The 17,694-nt window shown below is 41.6% G+C and overlaps 1 protein-coding gene across 3 annotated transcripts in view; it reads right to left on the bottom strand.

Annotated features, from left to right (window-relative positions):
• The window catches only part of LOC125461849 (inositol polyphosphate-5-phosphatase A), a 499,445-nt gene that overhangs the window by 438,358 nt on the left and 43,393 nt on the right, over positions 1 to 17,694 (bottom strand). Inside the window, exon 1 of one of the 3 annotated variants that reach the window (XM_059653108.1) lies at positions 667 to 738. The exons of the other annotated variants lie outside the window; for them this stretch is intronic. Coding sequence (XP_059509091.1) covers positions 667 to 681 — 15 coding nt within the window. The 5' untranslated portion in view covers positions 682 to 738. Of the gene's footprint in view, positions 1 to 666; positions 739 to 17,694 lie in introns of those variants that run through there. 3 annotated transcript variants of the gene reach the window in all.

Below are 17,694 nucleotides of genomic sequence, written 5' to 3'. Positions count from 1 at the left end.
GTGCAATTCTTAACAACAAAGGAACACTAAGGAGAAGGAAGCTATTCTTGCTCTTTGCAGAATCATACACACTTGGAGGCAGTCAGACAAGAAATATTTTGGGGGTGAAAGTCCACAGCAGATGTTGTACTATTAGGCAGAAGAAAAGAGCAGCATTTGGGTGAATCACCGATGGGGAGGCTGGTGAGATGGAACACCTGTTCAAAGAAACAAAGATTGTGAAGAGTTAAAGAACAAAAAGTTATCAGAGGCTACCTTGCATCAAGCAGTCAGTCTGACTATGCTTCAAAAGGATTGAGGGCTTACTATTTAAAATAATAATGGAAGATTCATCCTGTTGAAGCAAGGAGAAGTAATTCTACTGGAGCAGGAACAGCTTTAACGACAAGGCTACATCTCTGTAAAGACTGTGCTGTAGTCTGTAAACGCAGTGTGGGTTTTCAGCTGTGTTAAAAAAGGTACGAAGGAATACTTCAAAATTTTTAACATAAAACTGTGTTGATTTAGCATGTTTGTTACAGAAAAATTTTATGAGAAGTGCTGCCATGTGATTCTTTGAGTTGGTCACTGAGAATTTATATCTTTGTAAAAGTTGTTTGTCTCAGCAGTGATCATAACATTGAGTTCAGCATTGCTATGGGCAAAGAATAAACAAGCATCACTCACACGTAGGATTGCCATGCCGCAAATAATGTGAAATGAGGCACAAAATGGACTTGCATTTTATTCCAAGGTGCCCTCGTGATGCAGGTGGATTGATTGTGTTAGATGCCTCTTGTCACAGCAAATAAGAAATTCCAAAAATTTCAAGGAAGTCACTGCAACTAGAGGCAGAAGATTGGTGTCAATACTTATACACAATATATAGTATCTTTCAAATTCTACAAATGGATTCTTTGGCTGTCTCATTTTTAAGGTTGCAGTTGGGTAGATGGGAAGAATTGGAATAGAAGGTGGATTATTGAAGAAACTTTTGGGTAAGTGATCGTTTGGTTTTTCTGGGTTATCTCAGGGTAAGTCAGATGCAATAGTTGGCCTCTTTGTATGTGTAAAGGGTTAATGCCTATTGAATATGTGAGCACTGCACACTGATTTCCTTTGACCTTTAATAATGACGGGTGGGTTAGCTCCAGTTCATATTAAGACTGCATTTTCTACCCATCATGCTACAGGTCGAGAAGTTTGCTTCAAGGTCATAAAATGCACAGCAGAATTTCTGGGCAATTCGCTCTTAAGCCTTCCGTGCAAATTTCTTATGTGCTGTTAAGCAAAACTTCTAAAATAAAGGCAGCTACTTTTTACTTCATCTCCTTCATTCTGCTTCTTACGTCAGTGGTACTGCAATTATCAAACATTTGATATGACATAGTGCTCTTTGAGGAGAGACTGGAACATTTCCTGGAAATTCTCCACCACTCGCAATCCTCAGGGGCTGAGCACAGAACTGGTTGGACTGGGTCAGACTTGTGTATTTACATGGAGCAAGCCACATTGCCTAAGAACAGAGGGATGAGAATAGCATCTGCTTGTTGGAAACAAGTAAACAGAGATGTGGTACGTCAGATATGGTAAACTTTCAGGGCTTTGGAATAAAAATTAAAGTGTAAAGGGCCAAAGTAGTTAGAATAATGATAAAATGCTTCCCTGTGAAGTTATTGTACGCATTCAAATGAATTACTAACTGTTTTGAGATCTACAAGCATTTATTTATGCTATGTAATCATTTGGTTTCCTTTGGTCTGTTCAACATTAAATTATGATGATCTTCTGAACTATGCTTTACTATAAAAGTGACAATGTGGTTTCAGCAGTGATCACACAGGATCATCAGAGACGTTCCTGACCCTCCACAAACTGTCTGGGAAAATAAACATAACTCTGCAACTGCTATTAATTTCAGCAACTTCCATTAAAGGCAGTGGAAATGGCCCATAAAACATCAGACTGATTTCCAAAATAATCCCATCAGTATTTGACATCAATGTTCTGAGAACTTCAAATGGGGAAAACAAAGAATGATGGAAAAGACTGCCCTTTATTTCAAATCATGGATCTGCCAATCAAAGTAAGCATTAATATTTCCTCAGGTAAATAGACACTGGGCATAAAGGCATCAAAAATTGCCAATGTTTCCTGAAATGGCATAAGGGATTCTTTTCAGGTGTCACAGATGCAATTGGAAGGGTAGTGTAGTTCTAGCAACAAAATAATTCTGAGATAACCAGGTGTAGATCTGGATGAACACAGCAGGCCAAGCAGCATCAGAGGAACAGGAAGGCAAAAGGGTCTTGGCCCAAAACGTCAGCCTTCCTGCTCCTCTGACGCTGCTTGGCCTTCTGTGTTTATCCAGCTCTACACCTTGTTAACTCAGACTCTCCAGCATCTGCAGTTCCGACTATCTCTGAAACAGTGAATTGGGCTTTATGGTCAACATCAGTGTAGACCCCCATTCAGAATGCTTACATCAGATTATGAGTGCACAGATAGTGCTGCTTTTGACTCCAGCAGCGTTGTAGTAACTAATATCCAATTGATAGGTGACACCTCTGTGAGATTAACAATATGTCAGAATATTTATAGATTGTCAAATACTTTGAAAACGGTAAAATCAGGATTATTTGCATTTTCTCTGAGGAAAACCATGCATACAATGGAAAATAATATAACAAGTACAAAAACTACAGGTATAAGTGATAATGGGAACTGCAGATGCCGGAGAATCCAAGATAATGAAATGTGAGGCTGGATGAACACAGCAGGTCCAGCAGCATCTCAGGAGCACAAAAGCTGACGTTTCGGGCCTAGACCCTTCATCAGAGAGGGGGATGGGGTGAGGGTTCTGGAATAAATAGGGAGAGAGGGGGAGGCGGGCCAAAGATGGAGAGAAAAGAAGATAGGTGGAGAGGAGAGTATAGGTGGGGAGGTGGGGAGGGGATAGGGAAGACGGACAGGTCAAGGAGGTGGGAAGAGGTTAGTAGGTAGGAGATGGAGGTGCAGCTTGGGGTGGGAGGAAGGGATGGGTGAGAGGAAGAACAGGTTAGGGAGGCAGAGACAGGTTGGACTGGTTTTGGGATGCAGTGGGTGGAGGGGAAGAGCTGGGCTGGTTGTGTGGTGCAGTGGGGGGAGGGAACAAATTGGGCTGGTTTTGGGATGCGGTGGGGGAAGGGGAGATTTTGAAGCTGGTGAAGTCCACATTGATACCATATGGGCTGCAGGGTTCCCAAGCGGAATATGAGTTGCTGTTCCTGCAACCTTCGGGTGGCATCATTGTGGCACTGCAGGAGGCCCATAATGGACATGTCATCTAAAGAATGGGAGGGGGAGTGGAAATGGTTTGCGACTGGGAGGTGCAGTTGTTTATTGCGAACAAGTGGAGGTGTTCTGCAAAGCGGTCCCGAAGCCTCCGCTTGGTTTCACCAATGTAGAGGAAGCCACACCGGGGACAGTGGATGCAGTATACCACATTGGCAGATGTGCAGGTGAACCTCTGCTTAATGTGGAAAGTCAGCTTGGGGCCTGGGATAGGGGTGAGGGAGGAGGTGTGGGGGCAAGTGTAGCATTTCCTGCGGTTGCAGGGGAAGGTGCCGGGTGTGGTGGGGTTGGAGGGCAGTGTGGAGCGAACAAGGGAGTCATGGAGAGAGTGTCTCTCCGGAAAGCAGACAAGGGTGGGGATGGAAAAATGTCTTGGGTGGAGGGGTCGGATTGTAGATGGCGGAGGTGTCGGAGGATGATGCGTTGTATCCGGAGGTTGGTGGGGTGGTGTGTGAGAACGAGCGGGATCCTCTTTGGGCGGTTGTGGCGGGGGCGGGGTGTGAGGGATGTGTTGCGGGAAATGCGGAAGACGCGGTCAAGGGCGTATTCGACCACTGTGGGGGGAAAGTTGCGGTCCTTGAAGAACGCGGACATCTGGTATTTGCGGGAGTGGAATGCCTCATCGTGGGAGCAGATGTGGCGGAGGCAGAGGAATTGGGAATAGGGGATGGAATTTTTGCAGGATGGTGGGTGGGTGGGAGGAGGTGTATTCTAGGTAGATGTGGGAGTCAGTGGGCTTGAAATGGACATCAGTTACAAGCTGGTTGCCTGATATGGAGACTGAGAGATCCAGGAAGGTGAGGGATGTGCTGGAGATGGCCTGGGTGAACTGAAGGTTGGGGTGGAAGGTGTTGGTGAAGTGGATGAACTGTTCGAGCTCCTCTGGGGAGCAAGAGGCAGCGCCAATACAGTCATCAATGTAATGGAGGAAGAGGTGGGGTTTGGGGCCTGTGTAGGTGCGGAAGAGGGACTGGTCCACGTAACCTACAAACCTCTTCCGCACCTACACAGGCCCCAAACCCCACCTCTTCCTCCCTTACATTGATGACTGTATCGGCGCTGCCTCTTGCTTCCCAGAGGAACTCGAACAGTTCATCCACTTCACCAACACCTTCCATCCCAACCTACAGTTCACCTGGGCCATCTCCAGCACATCCCTCACCTTCCTGGATCTCTCAGTCTCCATCTCAGGCAACCAGCTTGTAACTGATGTCCATTTCAAGCCCACCGACTCCCACAGCTACCTAAAATACACCTCCTCCCACCCACCCACCCTCCTGCAAAAATTCCATCCCCTATTCCCAATTCCTCTGCCTCTGCCGCATCTGCTCCCACGATGAGGCATTCCACTCCCGCACATACCAGATGTCCGCGTTCTTCAAGGACCGCAACTTTACCCCACAGTGGTCGAGTACGACCTTGACCGCGTCTCCCGCATTTCCCGCAACACATCGCTCACACCCTGCCCCCGCCACAACCGCCCAAAGAGGATCCCCCTCATTCTCACACACCACCCCACCAACCTCCGGATACAACGCATCATCCTCCGACACTTCCGCCATTTACAATCCGACCCCACCACCCAAGACATTTTTCCATCCCCACCCCTGTCTGCTTTCCGGAGAGACCACTCTCTCCGTGACTCCCTTGTTCGCTCCACACTGCCCTCCAACCCCACCACACCCGGCACCTTCCCCTGCAACCGCAGGAAATGCTACACTTGCCCCCACACCTCCTCCCTCACCCCTATCCCAGGCCCCAAGATGACTTTCCACATTAAGCAGAGGTTCACCTGCACATCTGCCAATGTGGTATACTGCATCCACTTTACCGGGTGTGGCTTCCTCTACATTGGTGAAACCAAGCGGAGGCTTCGGGACCGCTTTGCACAACACCTCCGCTTGGTTCGCAATAAACAACTGCACCTCCCGGTTGCAAACCATTTCCACTCCCCCTCCCATTCTTTAGATGACATGTCCATCATGACCCTCCTGCATTGCCACAATGATGCCACCCGAAGGTTGCAGGAACAGCAACTCATATTCCGCTTGGGAACCCTGCAACCCAATGGTATCAATGTGGACTTCACCAGCTTCAAAATCTCCCCTTCCCCCACCGCATCCCAAAACCAGCCCAGTTCGTCCCCTCCCCCCACTGCACCACACAACCAGCCCAGCTCTTCCCCTCCACCCACTGCATCCCAAAACCAGTCCAACCTGTCTCTGCCTCCCTAACCTGTTCTTCCTCTCACCCATCCCTTCCTCCCACCCCAAGCCGCACCTCCATCTCCTACCTACCAACCTCATCCCACCTCCTTGACCTGTCCGTCTTCCCTGGACTGACCTATCCCCTCCCCACCTCCCCACCTATACTCTCCTCTCCACCTATCTTCTTTTCTCTCCATCTTTGGTCTGCCTCCCCCTCTCTCCCTATTTATTCCAGAACCCTCACCCCATCCCCCTCTCTGATGAAGGGTCTAGGTCCGAAACATCAGCTTTTGTGCTCCTGAGATGCTGCTGGGCCTGCTGTGTTCATCCAACCTCACATTTCATTATCAAAAACTACAGGTAGATTAGTTGCTTAAAGTGAAGTATTGTACAGTAAGTAAAATAAAAACAAAGTACTGCATATGCTGGAGATATGAAATACAAACAGAAAGTGCTTCAGAAACTCAGTAGGTTCCAAAGAAGAGTCATATCAAAGTTGAAATTCTGTTTCCCTTTCCTAGGTGCAGCCTGATCTGCTCAGTCTCCACAGCATTCTCTGCTTGTGTCTCACAGGAAGACTGGAGGAGCTGAATATTAATTAAATGAAGAGAGACTGAGGGATTTCTGAGTCTTTGTGCATAAATCACAAAAACCTAGCATTGAAGCTCAGCAGATAATTGTGACTAATGTTGAAATGTACAGTGAAGAAAATCACACAAGGTTATCCAATTTCTGATCTCCATCAAAACAAACTACATTAAATGCTTTAACATATACAGTTCCTGTTCAAAATCTTATTGCACATGGACAAAAATATTCTTAAATAAGACACTAGCAGTGGACAGGAAAACTGAGTTCTTTGGTAATATCAGAAAGAATTATTTTACATTAAAAAGAGTTCACACTAATGATAATATTTTAACTGCTTAATTAAATTCTGCTGACACAAAATCTTCAAACATCCTGCCAGTACTGTTCTGGTGAGCTAATTCACTGGATTATATTGTTTTTCTGCAGACTGTCTCCTTAAATAAAATTTATATTTTCTCAGAGGAGGATGACTGTCGGTTCTTTGGGATCTTGACTGGGAAAATAATGATAATAAATTTGACTAACCAAATCTAACAGCATAGCTTCTAAATATAGCCCTTCTCCAGCATTTTGCTGCAACATAGAACAGCCATGGAGCTGTGTGTGTTATGCTAATTGTCAGTCCTGTACTCATTTATTTCACCAGCTTACTATTGGTAATTAATAACTCTACTGTTAAAAAAATCTGGATGGGTGACTTTCTATTTATGTTTAGATTGACCAAATCAAGACCAACAGGGAAGTGTAATCCACTTGTGTTTAGTGTGAGCAAAGTTGGTAATTTACAAATCATTCTTCCACTGCCCATTTGATCAATCAATCAGAAAGAACTCAAAAGTGGATAAAAATACTGAATGCTGGTCCAACAGAACAAATAACTTACCCACGTTTCTCTTGGCTGATTAAAGTATGTGATCAAACTATATCACCAAGTTGGATTCAACCACAGTGTAAATTTAGGAATTCACAGAATCGATCATCTAGTACATGGGATCAACATCAGTCCATTAGTGAAAATGGGCTCTTGCTATCACAAGGGTCACACAATCCTTGAATTCCTATCTAGAATTAAAACTCCTGGTGTATTCTAAGTGTTTAACATATGGTTCATAAACATTTTAACCAATAACTTTTGGTCTTTGCAGTCCTGAATTCTTGATAGTCATGTGAGTTGAAAGGTTGATATAAAATTTTTTAAAAGAGGAAGTTTTAGAAATCTGAACTAAAACATCACAGATAAAAAGAGCTCCTTTAAATATAAAATGGAAGCGAGGGGCCAAGGTGGATGCGACAGTGGCACATTGGTTAGCACTGCTGCCTCACAGCATCTGGGACCCAGGTTCAATTCCAGCCTTAGGGCTACTGTCTGTGTGGAGTTTGAATATTCTCCTTCTGTCTACGTGGGTTTCATCTGGCCGCTCTAGTTTCCCACCACAGTTCAAAGATGTGCATGCTAGGTGGATTAGCCAACGCGGAAGTGTAGGGTTACAAGGTAGGGGGGTAGGTCTGGGTGTAATGCTCTTTGGAGGGTTGGTGTGGACTCGATGGGCTGAATGGCCTGCTTATAAGTATTCTATAATTCAAGGTGAATATAAGCCCCTTAGAGAATAAGAATGGGGAAATCAGGAAATTGCAGAGGAGTCAAATAAATAGTACACAAACCTCTTATGGTAGAGGACACTAATAGCATTCCAAAAATACTAAACAATCAAAGAGCTGAAGTTGAGGAATGGCAATAAATGTGAAATGGATCACCAGGGAAGATGTACTTGGGAAATGAATGGGGCTAAAGGTCAATACATACACTGACAACTGATAGATTGCATCCTTAGATTTTAGGGGAGTAGCTGGTAGAACCCTTCCAGGAATCCTTGGAAAATTGCCACTGTAACACCTTTGTTTGAAAAGGGAGGGAGATAATAAAATGAGACTACAGACCAGTTAGCTTAACATTTATTAATAGGAAAATTTTAGAGAGTCTATTATAATGGATGAAATAGTGAGGCATTTAGAAATACATAATACAATCAAACAGGAGAAATTGTGCCTGATAATTTTATTACAATTCTTAGAGGAGCTTATAAGCTTGATGGATAATAAAGAACCACTTAATGTAATATATTTGGATTTTTAAAAGATGTTCAATAAGGTATTGCACATGAGACTAGTTAAAAAGACAAGAGCCCATTGTATTATATTAGTGGATAGCAGATTAACTAACTAATAAAAGACAGAAAGTTAGAATAAAGGGCACATTTTCTGTAACCAAGGAAGTTACAAAGGCATCAATGCTGGGCCACAATTATTTATGACCTATATTAGTGACTTAGATGAGGGAAGTGAATGTACTATCAGCAACTTTGCAAATGACATAAAGCTAGTTGGGAAGGCAGGTGGTTGGTATGACACAAAGAATTTACAGAGGGAACATGACAGTTTAAGAGTGTGAGCAAAAATTTACCAGATGTGATGTTATGCACTTTGGCAGGAAGGCTTGAAGAGCTGAATATTATTTAAATTGAGAGAGACTGCAGAAAGTTACAGGACAGAAGCATTTCTGAATCTTTGTGCATGAATTACAAAATGCTAGCATTAAATTTCAGCAGGTAACAGTGAAGATAAATGAGCTTCTGGCCTTTAGTTTGAAGGATATGGAATATAAAGATAAGGAAGTCTGGTCAAAACTATGCAAGGCACGAGTCAGAGCAAACCTGGATCACTGTGAACAGTCCTGGCCTTCTTATCTCAGAAATTTTTTTCTGTCAGTGGGGGAAGTCCAAAGAAGGCTCACAAGGTTGATTCCGTAGATGGAGGAAATTTCTTTTGAAGTGAAGTTGAGAAGGCCAGGCCTAAACTTGTTAGAGTTTAAAAGATTAAGAGAAGACCTTATTTAAACGTACAAGACACTTATTCAGCTGGACAGGGTAAATGTGGAAAGGCTGTTCCTCCTCATGGGTCTCAAAGTAAGAGGTTTCCCATTTATGACATAGAAGTTGAGAAATATCCTCTCTCATGGAGTAGAGAATCTGTGAAATTCTTAACCACAGAAATCTGTCAAGGTTGGTTTATTAACTATATTCAATGTTTAGACAATTTTTTAATCAGTAAGGGAATCAAGGGTTATGGGGCTTAGGCAGCAAAGTACACTTGAGGATTACCAGACCAGTGTTTTCTTATTGAATGGTGGAACGATCAAATCACTTACTTCTGTTCCTATGACTTACGGACTTATTGTAACTTCCAACTCCCAAAACCACCCCCCATCCTGTCTTACAAGAAAAGCAAATCAGCTACCACTCCATCTGCCAGAGCTTTCATGGTTCCTCCTCTTGACCGCATTGCCATTATATTTTCTACTCCCACAACGCACTGCCCAGTACAGAGGCGATGGTGTAGACAGCCGGGGAAATGGGACAGAACTATTTGCATGTTCTTTTCAAGCTTTGTTTGATAAATGCCATCGAGTCATACAGATATCAGCATGGGCATAGACCCTTCAGATATCCTAAATTAATCTACTTCCATTTGCTAGCATTTGGCCCATATTCCTCTCAACCCTTCCTATTCATGTACCCATCCACGTGCCTTCTAAATGTTGTAACTGTACCAGCCTTCACACTCTCTGTGTGAAAAAATTGCCCCTTAAGTCTCATTTAAATCTTTACCCTCTCACCTAAAACCTATGCCCCACCCTAGGGAAATGACTTTGCCATTTATCCTGTTCATGCCCCCCATGATTTTATAAGCCTCTGTGAAGTCACCCTTCAGCTTCCGACGCTCCAGGGAAAATAACCACAGCTTATTCAGCCTCTCCCCATAGCTCAAATCCTCCAAATCTGGCAACATCCTTGTGAAACTTTTCTGAACCCTCTCAAGTTTCACAACTTCTTTCCAATAGCAGGGAGACCAGAATTGAATACAATTACGCAAAAGTGGCCTAGCCAATGCCTTTAATGTTGGCACTTGCCTAGGACATTGCTGGTAGTAACATCCCAGGGATTTAAAAATGCCCACACACATCCGTAATTAAGAAAGCGAATGTAATGTTGTTGTTTATCTCAAGAGGGTTGGAATATAAAAGCAGTGATGTGCTTCTGAGGCTTTATAAAGCTCTAGTTAGGCCCCATTTAGAATACTGCGTCCAATTTTGGTCGCCGCACCTCAGGAAGGACATACTAGCCCCGGACCATGTCCAGCGGAGATTCACATGGATGATCCCTGGAATGGTAGGTTTAACATATGATGAATGGCTAAGGATCCTGGAATTGTACTCATTAGAGTTTAGAAGGTTGAGGGGAGATCTAATAGAAACTTACAAGATAATGTATGGTTTAGAAGGGGTGGACGCTAGGAAGTTGTTTCCATTAGGCGGGGAGACTAGGACCCGTGGGCACAGCCTTAAAATTAGAGGGGGTAAATTTAAAACTGAAATGAGACAACATTTCTACAGCCAGAGAGTGGTGGGCTTGTGGAATTCATTGCAACGGAGTGCAGTGGAGGCCGGGACATGGGATGCCTTCAAGGCAGAGAGCGACAAATTCTTGATCTCAGAAGGAATCAAGGGCTACGGGGAGAGTGCAGGGAAGTGGAGTTGAAATGCCCATCAGCCATGATTTAAATGGCGGAGTGGACTTGACGGGCCGAATGGCCTTACTTCCACTCCTATGTCTTATGGTCTTATGTGCCGGAGTATACCCTCTGAAGTCCTGGCATCAGCAAAGCAGCCAAAACAAAAAAGGCAGACCAACTTATTTAGTTATGAATACTTCATGAGGCTGAAGGTTATAAGGTAAAGACTCATTTTCATAAAGTTGGAAAAATAGGCGGCAAGATGGGGAAAAGGGAATTCGAGAAAATCAACACATATATCAATCACAATTGAAGAGTGGAAACCGCTTAAAGAAAAATAAAACAAAACATCATCAGATGTGTAGAAATATGCAGTTATGTTGTCAGGGCAAAAGACTATGCAAATAGTGTGGAGAGGGTAGGAAGAAACACAAATCAAAAAAGCATCAGATATGAACAATAAAGAGAACTTTTAAACATATTGCACATAAGACAAAAATCAGATTAAAGCAGTAATTGCAAATGGAGCATAATGAAGTCATTAACATAAGAAACATTAGTTCTGTAAAAATCATTGCAAATAGGAGAAAGCAGAACAGCGATGAAGAATGGCTCATCTGAAGACCTTTATTAATGACTCTTCAAACTATTCCAGGAGCTGCTGCAATATATAACCTCAAGTTAATTAAAGTCCCGAATTTCTGTACCAAATCTGCTGAATTACTCATTAAACAGTGTCACATACCTTGCAGTTGAATTTCTTGCCAAAATAGGAATGTAATTTCACAGATTGGTTTGTGTGAAGGAACAGCTTAGTAGCATCTCCCTTTTACAGGCTCATGCCAAAGCCAATTTTTTCACTTTGTCAAGTAATACTGTTAAAAATGCAGCTCTGTTAATTGTATAAAGACTCTAGCAAGTCCTGTATCATGGGGATAACAATCACGACAAAGTCAGCAATTTGCAAAACATAGTTCTATTTTCCATTCAATCAAAAGTATAAAAACAAACATTCAAAAGTGGTGGTTTACTTTCACAGCCTCCATCATCTAAAGTCATTGGTTGCCAATCAGCTGCTTCATAAATTTGCTACAACTATGTAAACAAATGCAGCAGCTGTGTGCATAGCAAGATTCCAACAAATGCAAATTGACATAAACAACCAGTTATCCTGTTTTGATGGTTGGTTAGTGGATAAATGTCAGCCAAGAAAACAGGAGAATACTTCTCTTCTTTGAATAGTGTCACAAGATCATTTACATCTACCTGACATAGATGTAAATGTCACAACCGACAGACAGTGTCTTCAACATTGCCACATTATCCCTATCCCCTGATACCTTAAATCTAGGACATCCTGAGTTAGAGGAGAGTGTGCTCAGCCTGAATTATCCTAGTAATTTCTGAGCGTTTGTTCTAAGCATCCCTGGAGTAATAGGCACTTACTCCATTTCATTGAACTTCCTGTGAAGTAGGTGGTGAAATTACAGCAGATGGTTGGGAGAGCCCTTGCAGAAATCAGTGTCATAGAGTCAGAGTTATACAGCATGGAAACAGACCCTTCATTAAGATTAGATTTCGAAAAGATTCGGCTATTTGTGGCAAGACTGCCATTAATTGGCAATAGGGAAGATTAACTTCTTCTAGTTGCTAATGTAGAGAAAAGGTTGGCTTCCAAAATCATACGGAAGGATGAGGGGTCAGTGAGTGTAATTCAGGCAAGATGTAAACATGTTAAAAATTGGATTCTCCGTTCTAAAGGGTCTCAAAATGTCCCTCATCCAGGCATCAAGGAGGTAGGTTTGCTGATGAGCAAGCAACCCTCTCACAAGCAAACATTACATCAAATCCCCACCTCCCTGTCATTCCCTCTGTGCCGATGAGCTAGATTGTCAACAGCAGGATCTGTCATTAGCACATCCTGCTATTGTGTGCTAGTTACAGTTTAACTTTCAAGAAATGTAGCTCTCCATTCAAGGCCATTCACAGAGTTTGATAAGTGAGGAACATTGCACACAATATTTACTTACTTTCTGTATATTTTTAGCAGAGACAGGAAGGAAAGCTTCTTTAACGCCCGACTAAATTTAACTCTCTCGACGCTTGTTTGTAGCAACAAACAGGAGCCAAATAAATTCATGGATTAATTTCCCATTCCCTAGTATATATCTAACAGTTGAATCAAAGGCAATTTAAAGAAAGCCTTTAATTCTGGAAGGGGCCTCAAAATACTTCTGATATGGCCACAGCCTCACTTATTACTATAAATTATGAGACAGTCGTGATGCGACAATAAAATAAGGTTCCTAGCAATCTAACTGCTTCCTCCTTTTTGTAGAATACTTTCTGGAATTCAGCTACTAACACTATTGCTCCTAAAGGATTAGAACCAGACTAATAAAAACTGTTTAAGTACCTCTCAATCCCCAAGAATACTCACTGGCTGACATATCCTATAGGGAATATAAATATCATTGACATCAGTTTCTGTGTTCTGTGCACATACGGATTCCAGTAGTTGTGGTCGGTTTCAATGTAGGAGTGATGGTGAACACTGACAATTGCATAATCATTAACACCGCAAAAATCTGGAATATATTTCTAAAACAATGAGCAAGAAGAGAAAACATGTATTTCGAAGGTCATCTGTGCTGAGGGATCATTCTAATTTTTGAGTCCTTTTTAACCTCCAGTGGTTTTTTCTTCATTGGATTAAAATTGCAACGATAACATTCAAAGGTAATACCCCCACAGAAAAAATATCTGTAGTTCTCTCCATCCTGCAGATGAAAATCTCACATGAACCATGAGATTCTTGCACTATTCTGGATCTAGAATTTGTATCATGAGAAACAAGTCAACAATTAAGATAACATTGTACTCTACCAGGTTTTGTTGACTTCATTTAACAGAAAATAAATCAGAAACTGTGAGGCAGTATCAGTCATTTATATAAGATCAATTGCCTATGTGGCAGAATTTTCTTCATCTTTCAAACTGTATGTATTCTTAGACATCACAGGTGTATTGCCTATCTTGATAGGTTATGGGTGAGAACCTAAAAACTGCACCTACTGTAACAGCACAGGCATACAATGAGTTTGGATCTTGCCTTTGTACAATACCATAAAACAAATTAATACAAATCATTAGTCTATTTTGTCACCTCTGCCAACTTTAACTTTCATTGAAAGTCGGGTGGCCGACTTGTTACCCAATAAAATTTGCCCCGTGGTTTCTTCGTCCAGTCAGATTAAGGTCTGAGGCTTATGTAACTGCAGAGTTTATTCAGAACTGGAGCTAAATTCTTACTGCTCACTTAAGGCTAACGTCACCGACTAAACCCCTGCAAGGAACCATTGAGCCTGAATTAATAACTCTTTTTGGAGAATATTTTATTCTAAAGAAGAAAGAACCAACTCAATTAGAGACTATTTATAAACTGTACAAACTGCAACTCCAACAAATTCTCCTGATAAAGTCTGTCATTTCTTCAGAGAAGTACAGTGTGGTCAAACATTCCAAATGCGGTCTGACCAGGCCCTTATAAAGTCTCAGCAGTATATGTCTGCTCTTGTATTCTAGTTCTAAAACGAATGCTAACATTGCATTTCCTTTCTTTTCTGAACTGCCAACTGAACCGGAATGTTAACCTTAACAGAATCCTCAACAAGGGCTTCAAAGCTGTTTTGTGCTTCAGATTTACACAACCTTTCCTCATTTAGAAAATAGCCTTTGCCTCTCTTCTTCCAGCAAAGTGTATAACCTCACACTTACCCACATTCCATCTGCAACTTTCTTCCCCACTGTCCTAGCCCATCCAAGTTCTTCTGCAACCTCTCTGCTTCCTCAACAGTACCTGCCCCTTCACCTATCTTGTCATCTGCAGATTTTGCAACAATGCCTTCAATTCCTTTTTTCAGATTGTTAACTTATGTGAATAGTTGTGTTCCCAACACTGATACCAATGGAACTCAACTAGTCACCAGCTGCCATCCTGAAAAAGACCCCTTTATTCCCAATCTCTACTTTCTGCCAGTCAGCCAATCCTCTATCTATGCTAGTATCTTGCCCCTAACATCATTGGCTCTTACTTACCAGCATCCTGTGTGGCACCTTATCAAAAGCCTTCTGGAAGTCTAAATAGATAGTGTTCACTGACCTACTTTGTCCAAGTTGCTCATTGCCTTCTCAAACAATTCTAATAGATTTGTCAGGGGTGACCTCCTCTTGACAAAGCCATGCTGATTCAGCCCTATTTCATAATGCCTTTCTCTGTACTCTACAATCTCATCCTCAATAATGGACTCTAAAATCTTTCCAATGACTAAGGAATAACTCACCTAACTTTTTCCCCACACAAGAAGATAGCTTGGAAAGGCATGTCAGCCATCTGTTTTGCTACCTACTGCTCAGATACTGAATTCGCTTAGGTTCTCACACCATAGGAAACAAATGACTGCCAAGATTTTCTATTTTTGTTGTGTAAGCAGCGTAATAGATGAGAGCTCTGCAAGTGTCTCTGTTGTCAATGTCATATTCTAGTTCTGGCAATTAAAAGCGTAAGATGGAAATTTCATGATCCAAGTAACTACATCGAAATGTTAGTTAATGCTGAAGGTGAATCCTAAAATCCTTCTTTTTGGAATGGTGAATATGAAGGATACAGTTTCATTTGTGTTGCAAGTCAAATTTGTGTGACCAACAGGACAAATGATTAAACTAACATATTGAAAGATGTTAGATTGGTGGTCAGACTAATTTTGAAGAAAAAAATGTATGTACTTCTTTTGGTAGGAAGTGAATTCTTGACTGAATACAATTTCCAAATTGTTTGAATGGAGCAGATTACCTCACAAACCAACCACAATTGGATCATGAAAGACTAACATACCCAAACGATAAAACCAGTTTGATTTTAAACTCACACTAAAGTACAAAATGGTTGTGAATCAAAGGTTAGGATGACAGTAGGACCGCACTGAAAAGGAACACTTTCCACTTCATATTAAGTTCCTATATTGGACACATATCTAAACCTTGTTGGAGGGGTAAATTTCACAGAAGCCACGAATCATTTACTGTGACTTTGACGGAATATGAGCAGACAGCCCAGAGATGTGTTGCAAATTGCTTTAAACTAGTGGAAAAAATTTAGCCTGAATGGCAGCATGAAACAAGCAGAATCAATGGTCTGTTGTACATCTCGTACAATTCCATGGATGTTAATCAAACTGAGTATACAACAAGCAACCAACTTTCTGTGATCTAATAGCCCACTTGACACTGTCACCTGAAGGAAATTTCCAAGCCAAAGTTATTGCAGAATTCTCACCAATCTTTTAAAAGGCTATGGCAGGTCATCAGGAGAGTTACAACAAGGTACTTCCCTCAAGGTATCAGGGGTCAATTCAAAAATCAATAACTTGAATAAGCCAAGACTTGAGATTTGGAAACAATTATTGATAACTCAAATTGTAAAAAGAAATTCCTCCTTCAAGCTAGTAAGATCAAACCTAACTAGTTCATGGGGGCCAACAAGACATTACTATTTGGCCAAGTCTAGATTTGTCACACAAATTTCACAGCTCTCAATTTCCATCCTGGGCATTGCACTTAATTTCCTTCATGAAGATCAGACGTTGGTGATTACACCTTTATAAATGATGTCCTTTTAGGTGCTCATTCCTGATAAGCAGGACAGTATCTCACCAAATCCATGGTCTTAGTGCCTTAATCTTCCTGGGCACAATATGGGATTGTTTATCATTGATCAGCAAGTAGTAATGCCATTACTGGTAACATGGATCTCTGGCCTTTCTATAAGTACCTTAATGATGTTCAGCTGCCAAGCCATAGATGTATGTATTTCCAGAAAACCTTTCAGAGCAGTCATTTCAATAAGTCTCCTTCACTAGATATAGTATGTACATTTGCCTTCTCTGTGGGGCAAAGATCAACACAGGAAAGCTTGTAATACCAGCCAGCATTCTGTTCTTGATCTCCAAATCCTTGATGCATTAGGTTTACTCATACTTCTGCAAGAGACAAGAGTCCAACTTCCAAAGGAGCATAAAATCTGTCCTCTAGCTAATACAAATCGCCCTCATCAAGTTGCCCCTCAACACTCAATGGATGAATTTTCTACTCAGATACCATCTGCACACAGGTTACGATGTGTCAAGAATGGAAGCTTGACAACGAGACATTGGTGTATATAGAGGACTGCAATCAAGTGCACGAAGTAAAAATAAGTCAACTATTAGTGTTGCCCAATCTCAAACCTAACAACTCGCAGCATACAATGTTCTGGAAATGTTCCAGGGTTAACCATACCTACTGTCATACCAACTGATTCATACAGCAGGACTCTATCATTCCCTTCCTTTGACCCCAGTCACCCTTTGGTTTCCACTTGTTGTGGAGTTTAGACTGTCCGACTATAGCCGAAATCACAATTCTTATTGAATTCAGCAAGTTGCTGATATTTGGTCGTGCAGTCTCATCTACAATTCCATACATATGACAAGGAATAATGTAGGATCCTTGATTCCCTTAAATTTTCTAATCCCGAGGAGAATCTGTGGTTGTATGCCTGAGAGGGATACTGGGTGCTAGGAGTATAAAGCACATCTTTAAATTATTTTCTTGGGTTATTTTCTGGAAAACAATGCCTGCAATTTTAAGGCAAGTGATCAGGCAGCCAAACAAACTTAAGTTTATTTCAATAGCACTAAATTCTGAACTATATAGCTACAGCCCACTTTGAGCATATATTCTTTGCTAACTATAAAACTGAATTTGTTTCTTAACCTCTTGGATACTGCTTATTCTCCTATGTCCTTGTCTGCTTTATTTGCTGTCTATATTACCAAGAACAAGTGTACAGTTTTTTTTTTCTTTGCTACAATTCCGACAAAGTAAATGACTGTAGATTTTCTTTTAGCTTGTATTCTTGTCCTGAGTGTAAATTCTCTTTACCTGAGAAAATGTACTAAAATACTTGCCAGACATG

Source organism: Stegostoma tigrinum, chromosome 20 (genome assembly GCF_030684315.1).
Source record: "Stegostoma tigrinum isolate sSteTig4 chromosome 20, sSteTig4.hap1, whole genome shotgun sequence".
Lineage (NCBI taxonomy): Eukaryota > Metazoa > Chordata > Chondrichthyes > Orectolobiformes > Stegostomatidae > Stegostoma > Stegostoma tigrinum.
Note: the sequence above shows the minus strand (reverse complement) of the source record. Positions and strands in the feature narration are given on the sequence as shown.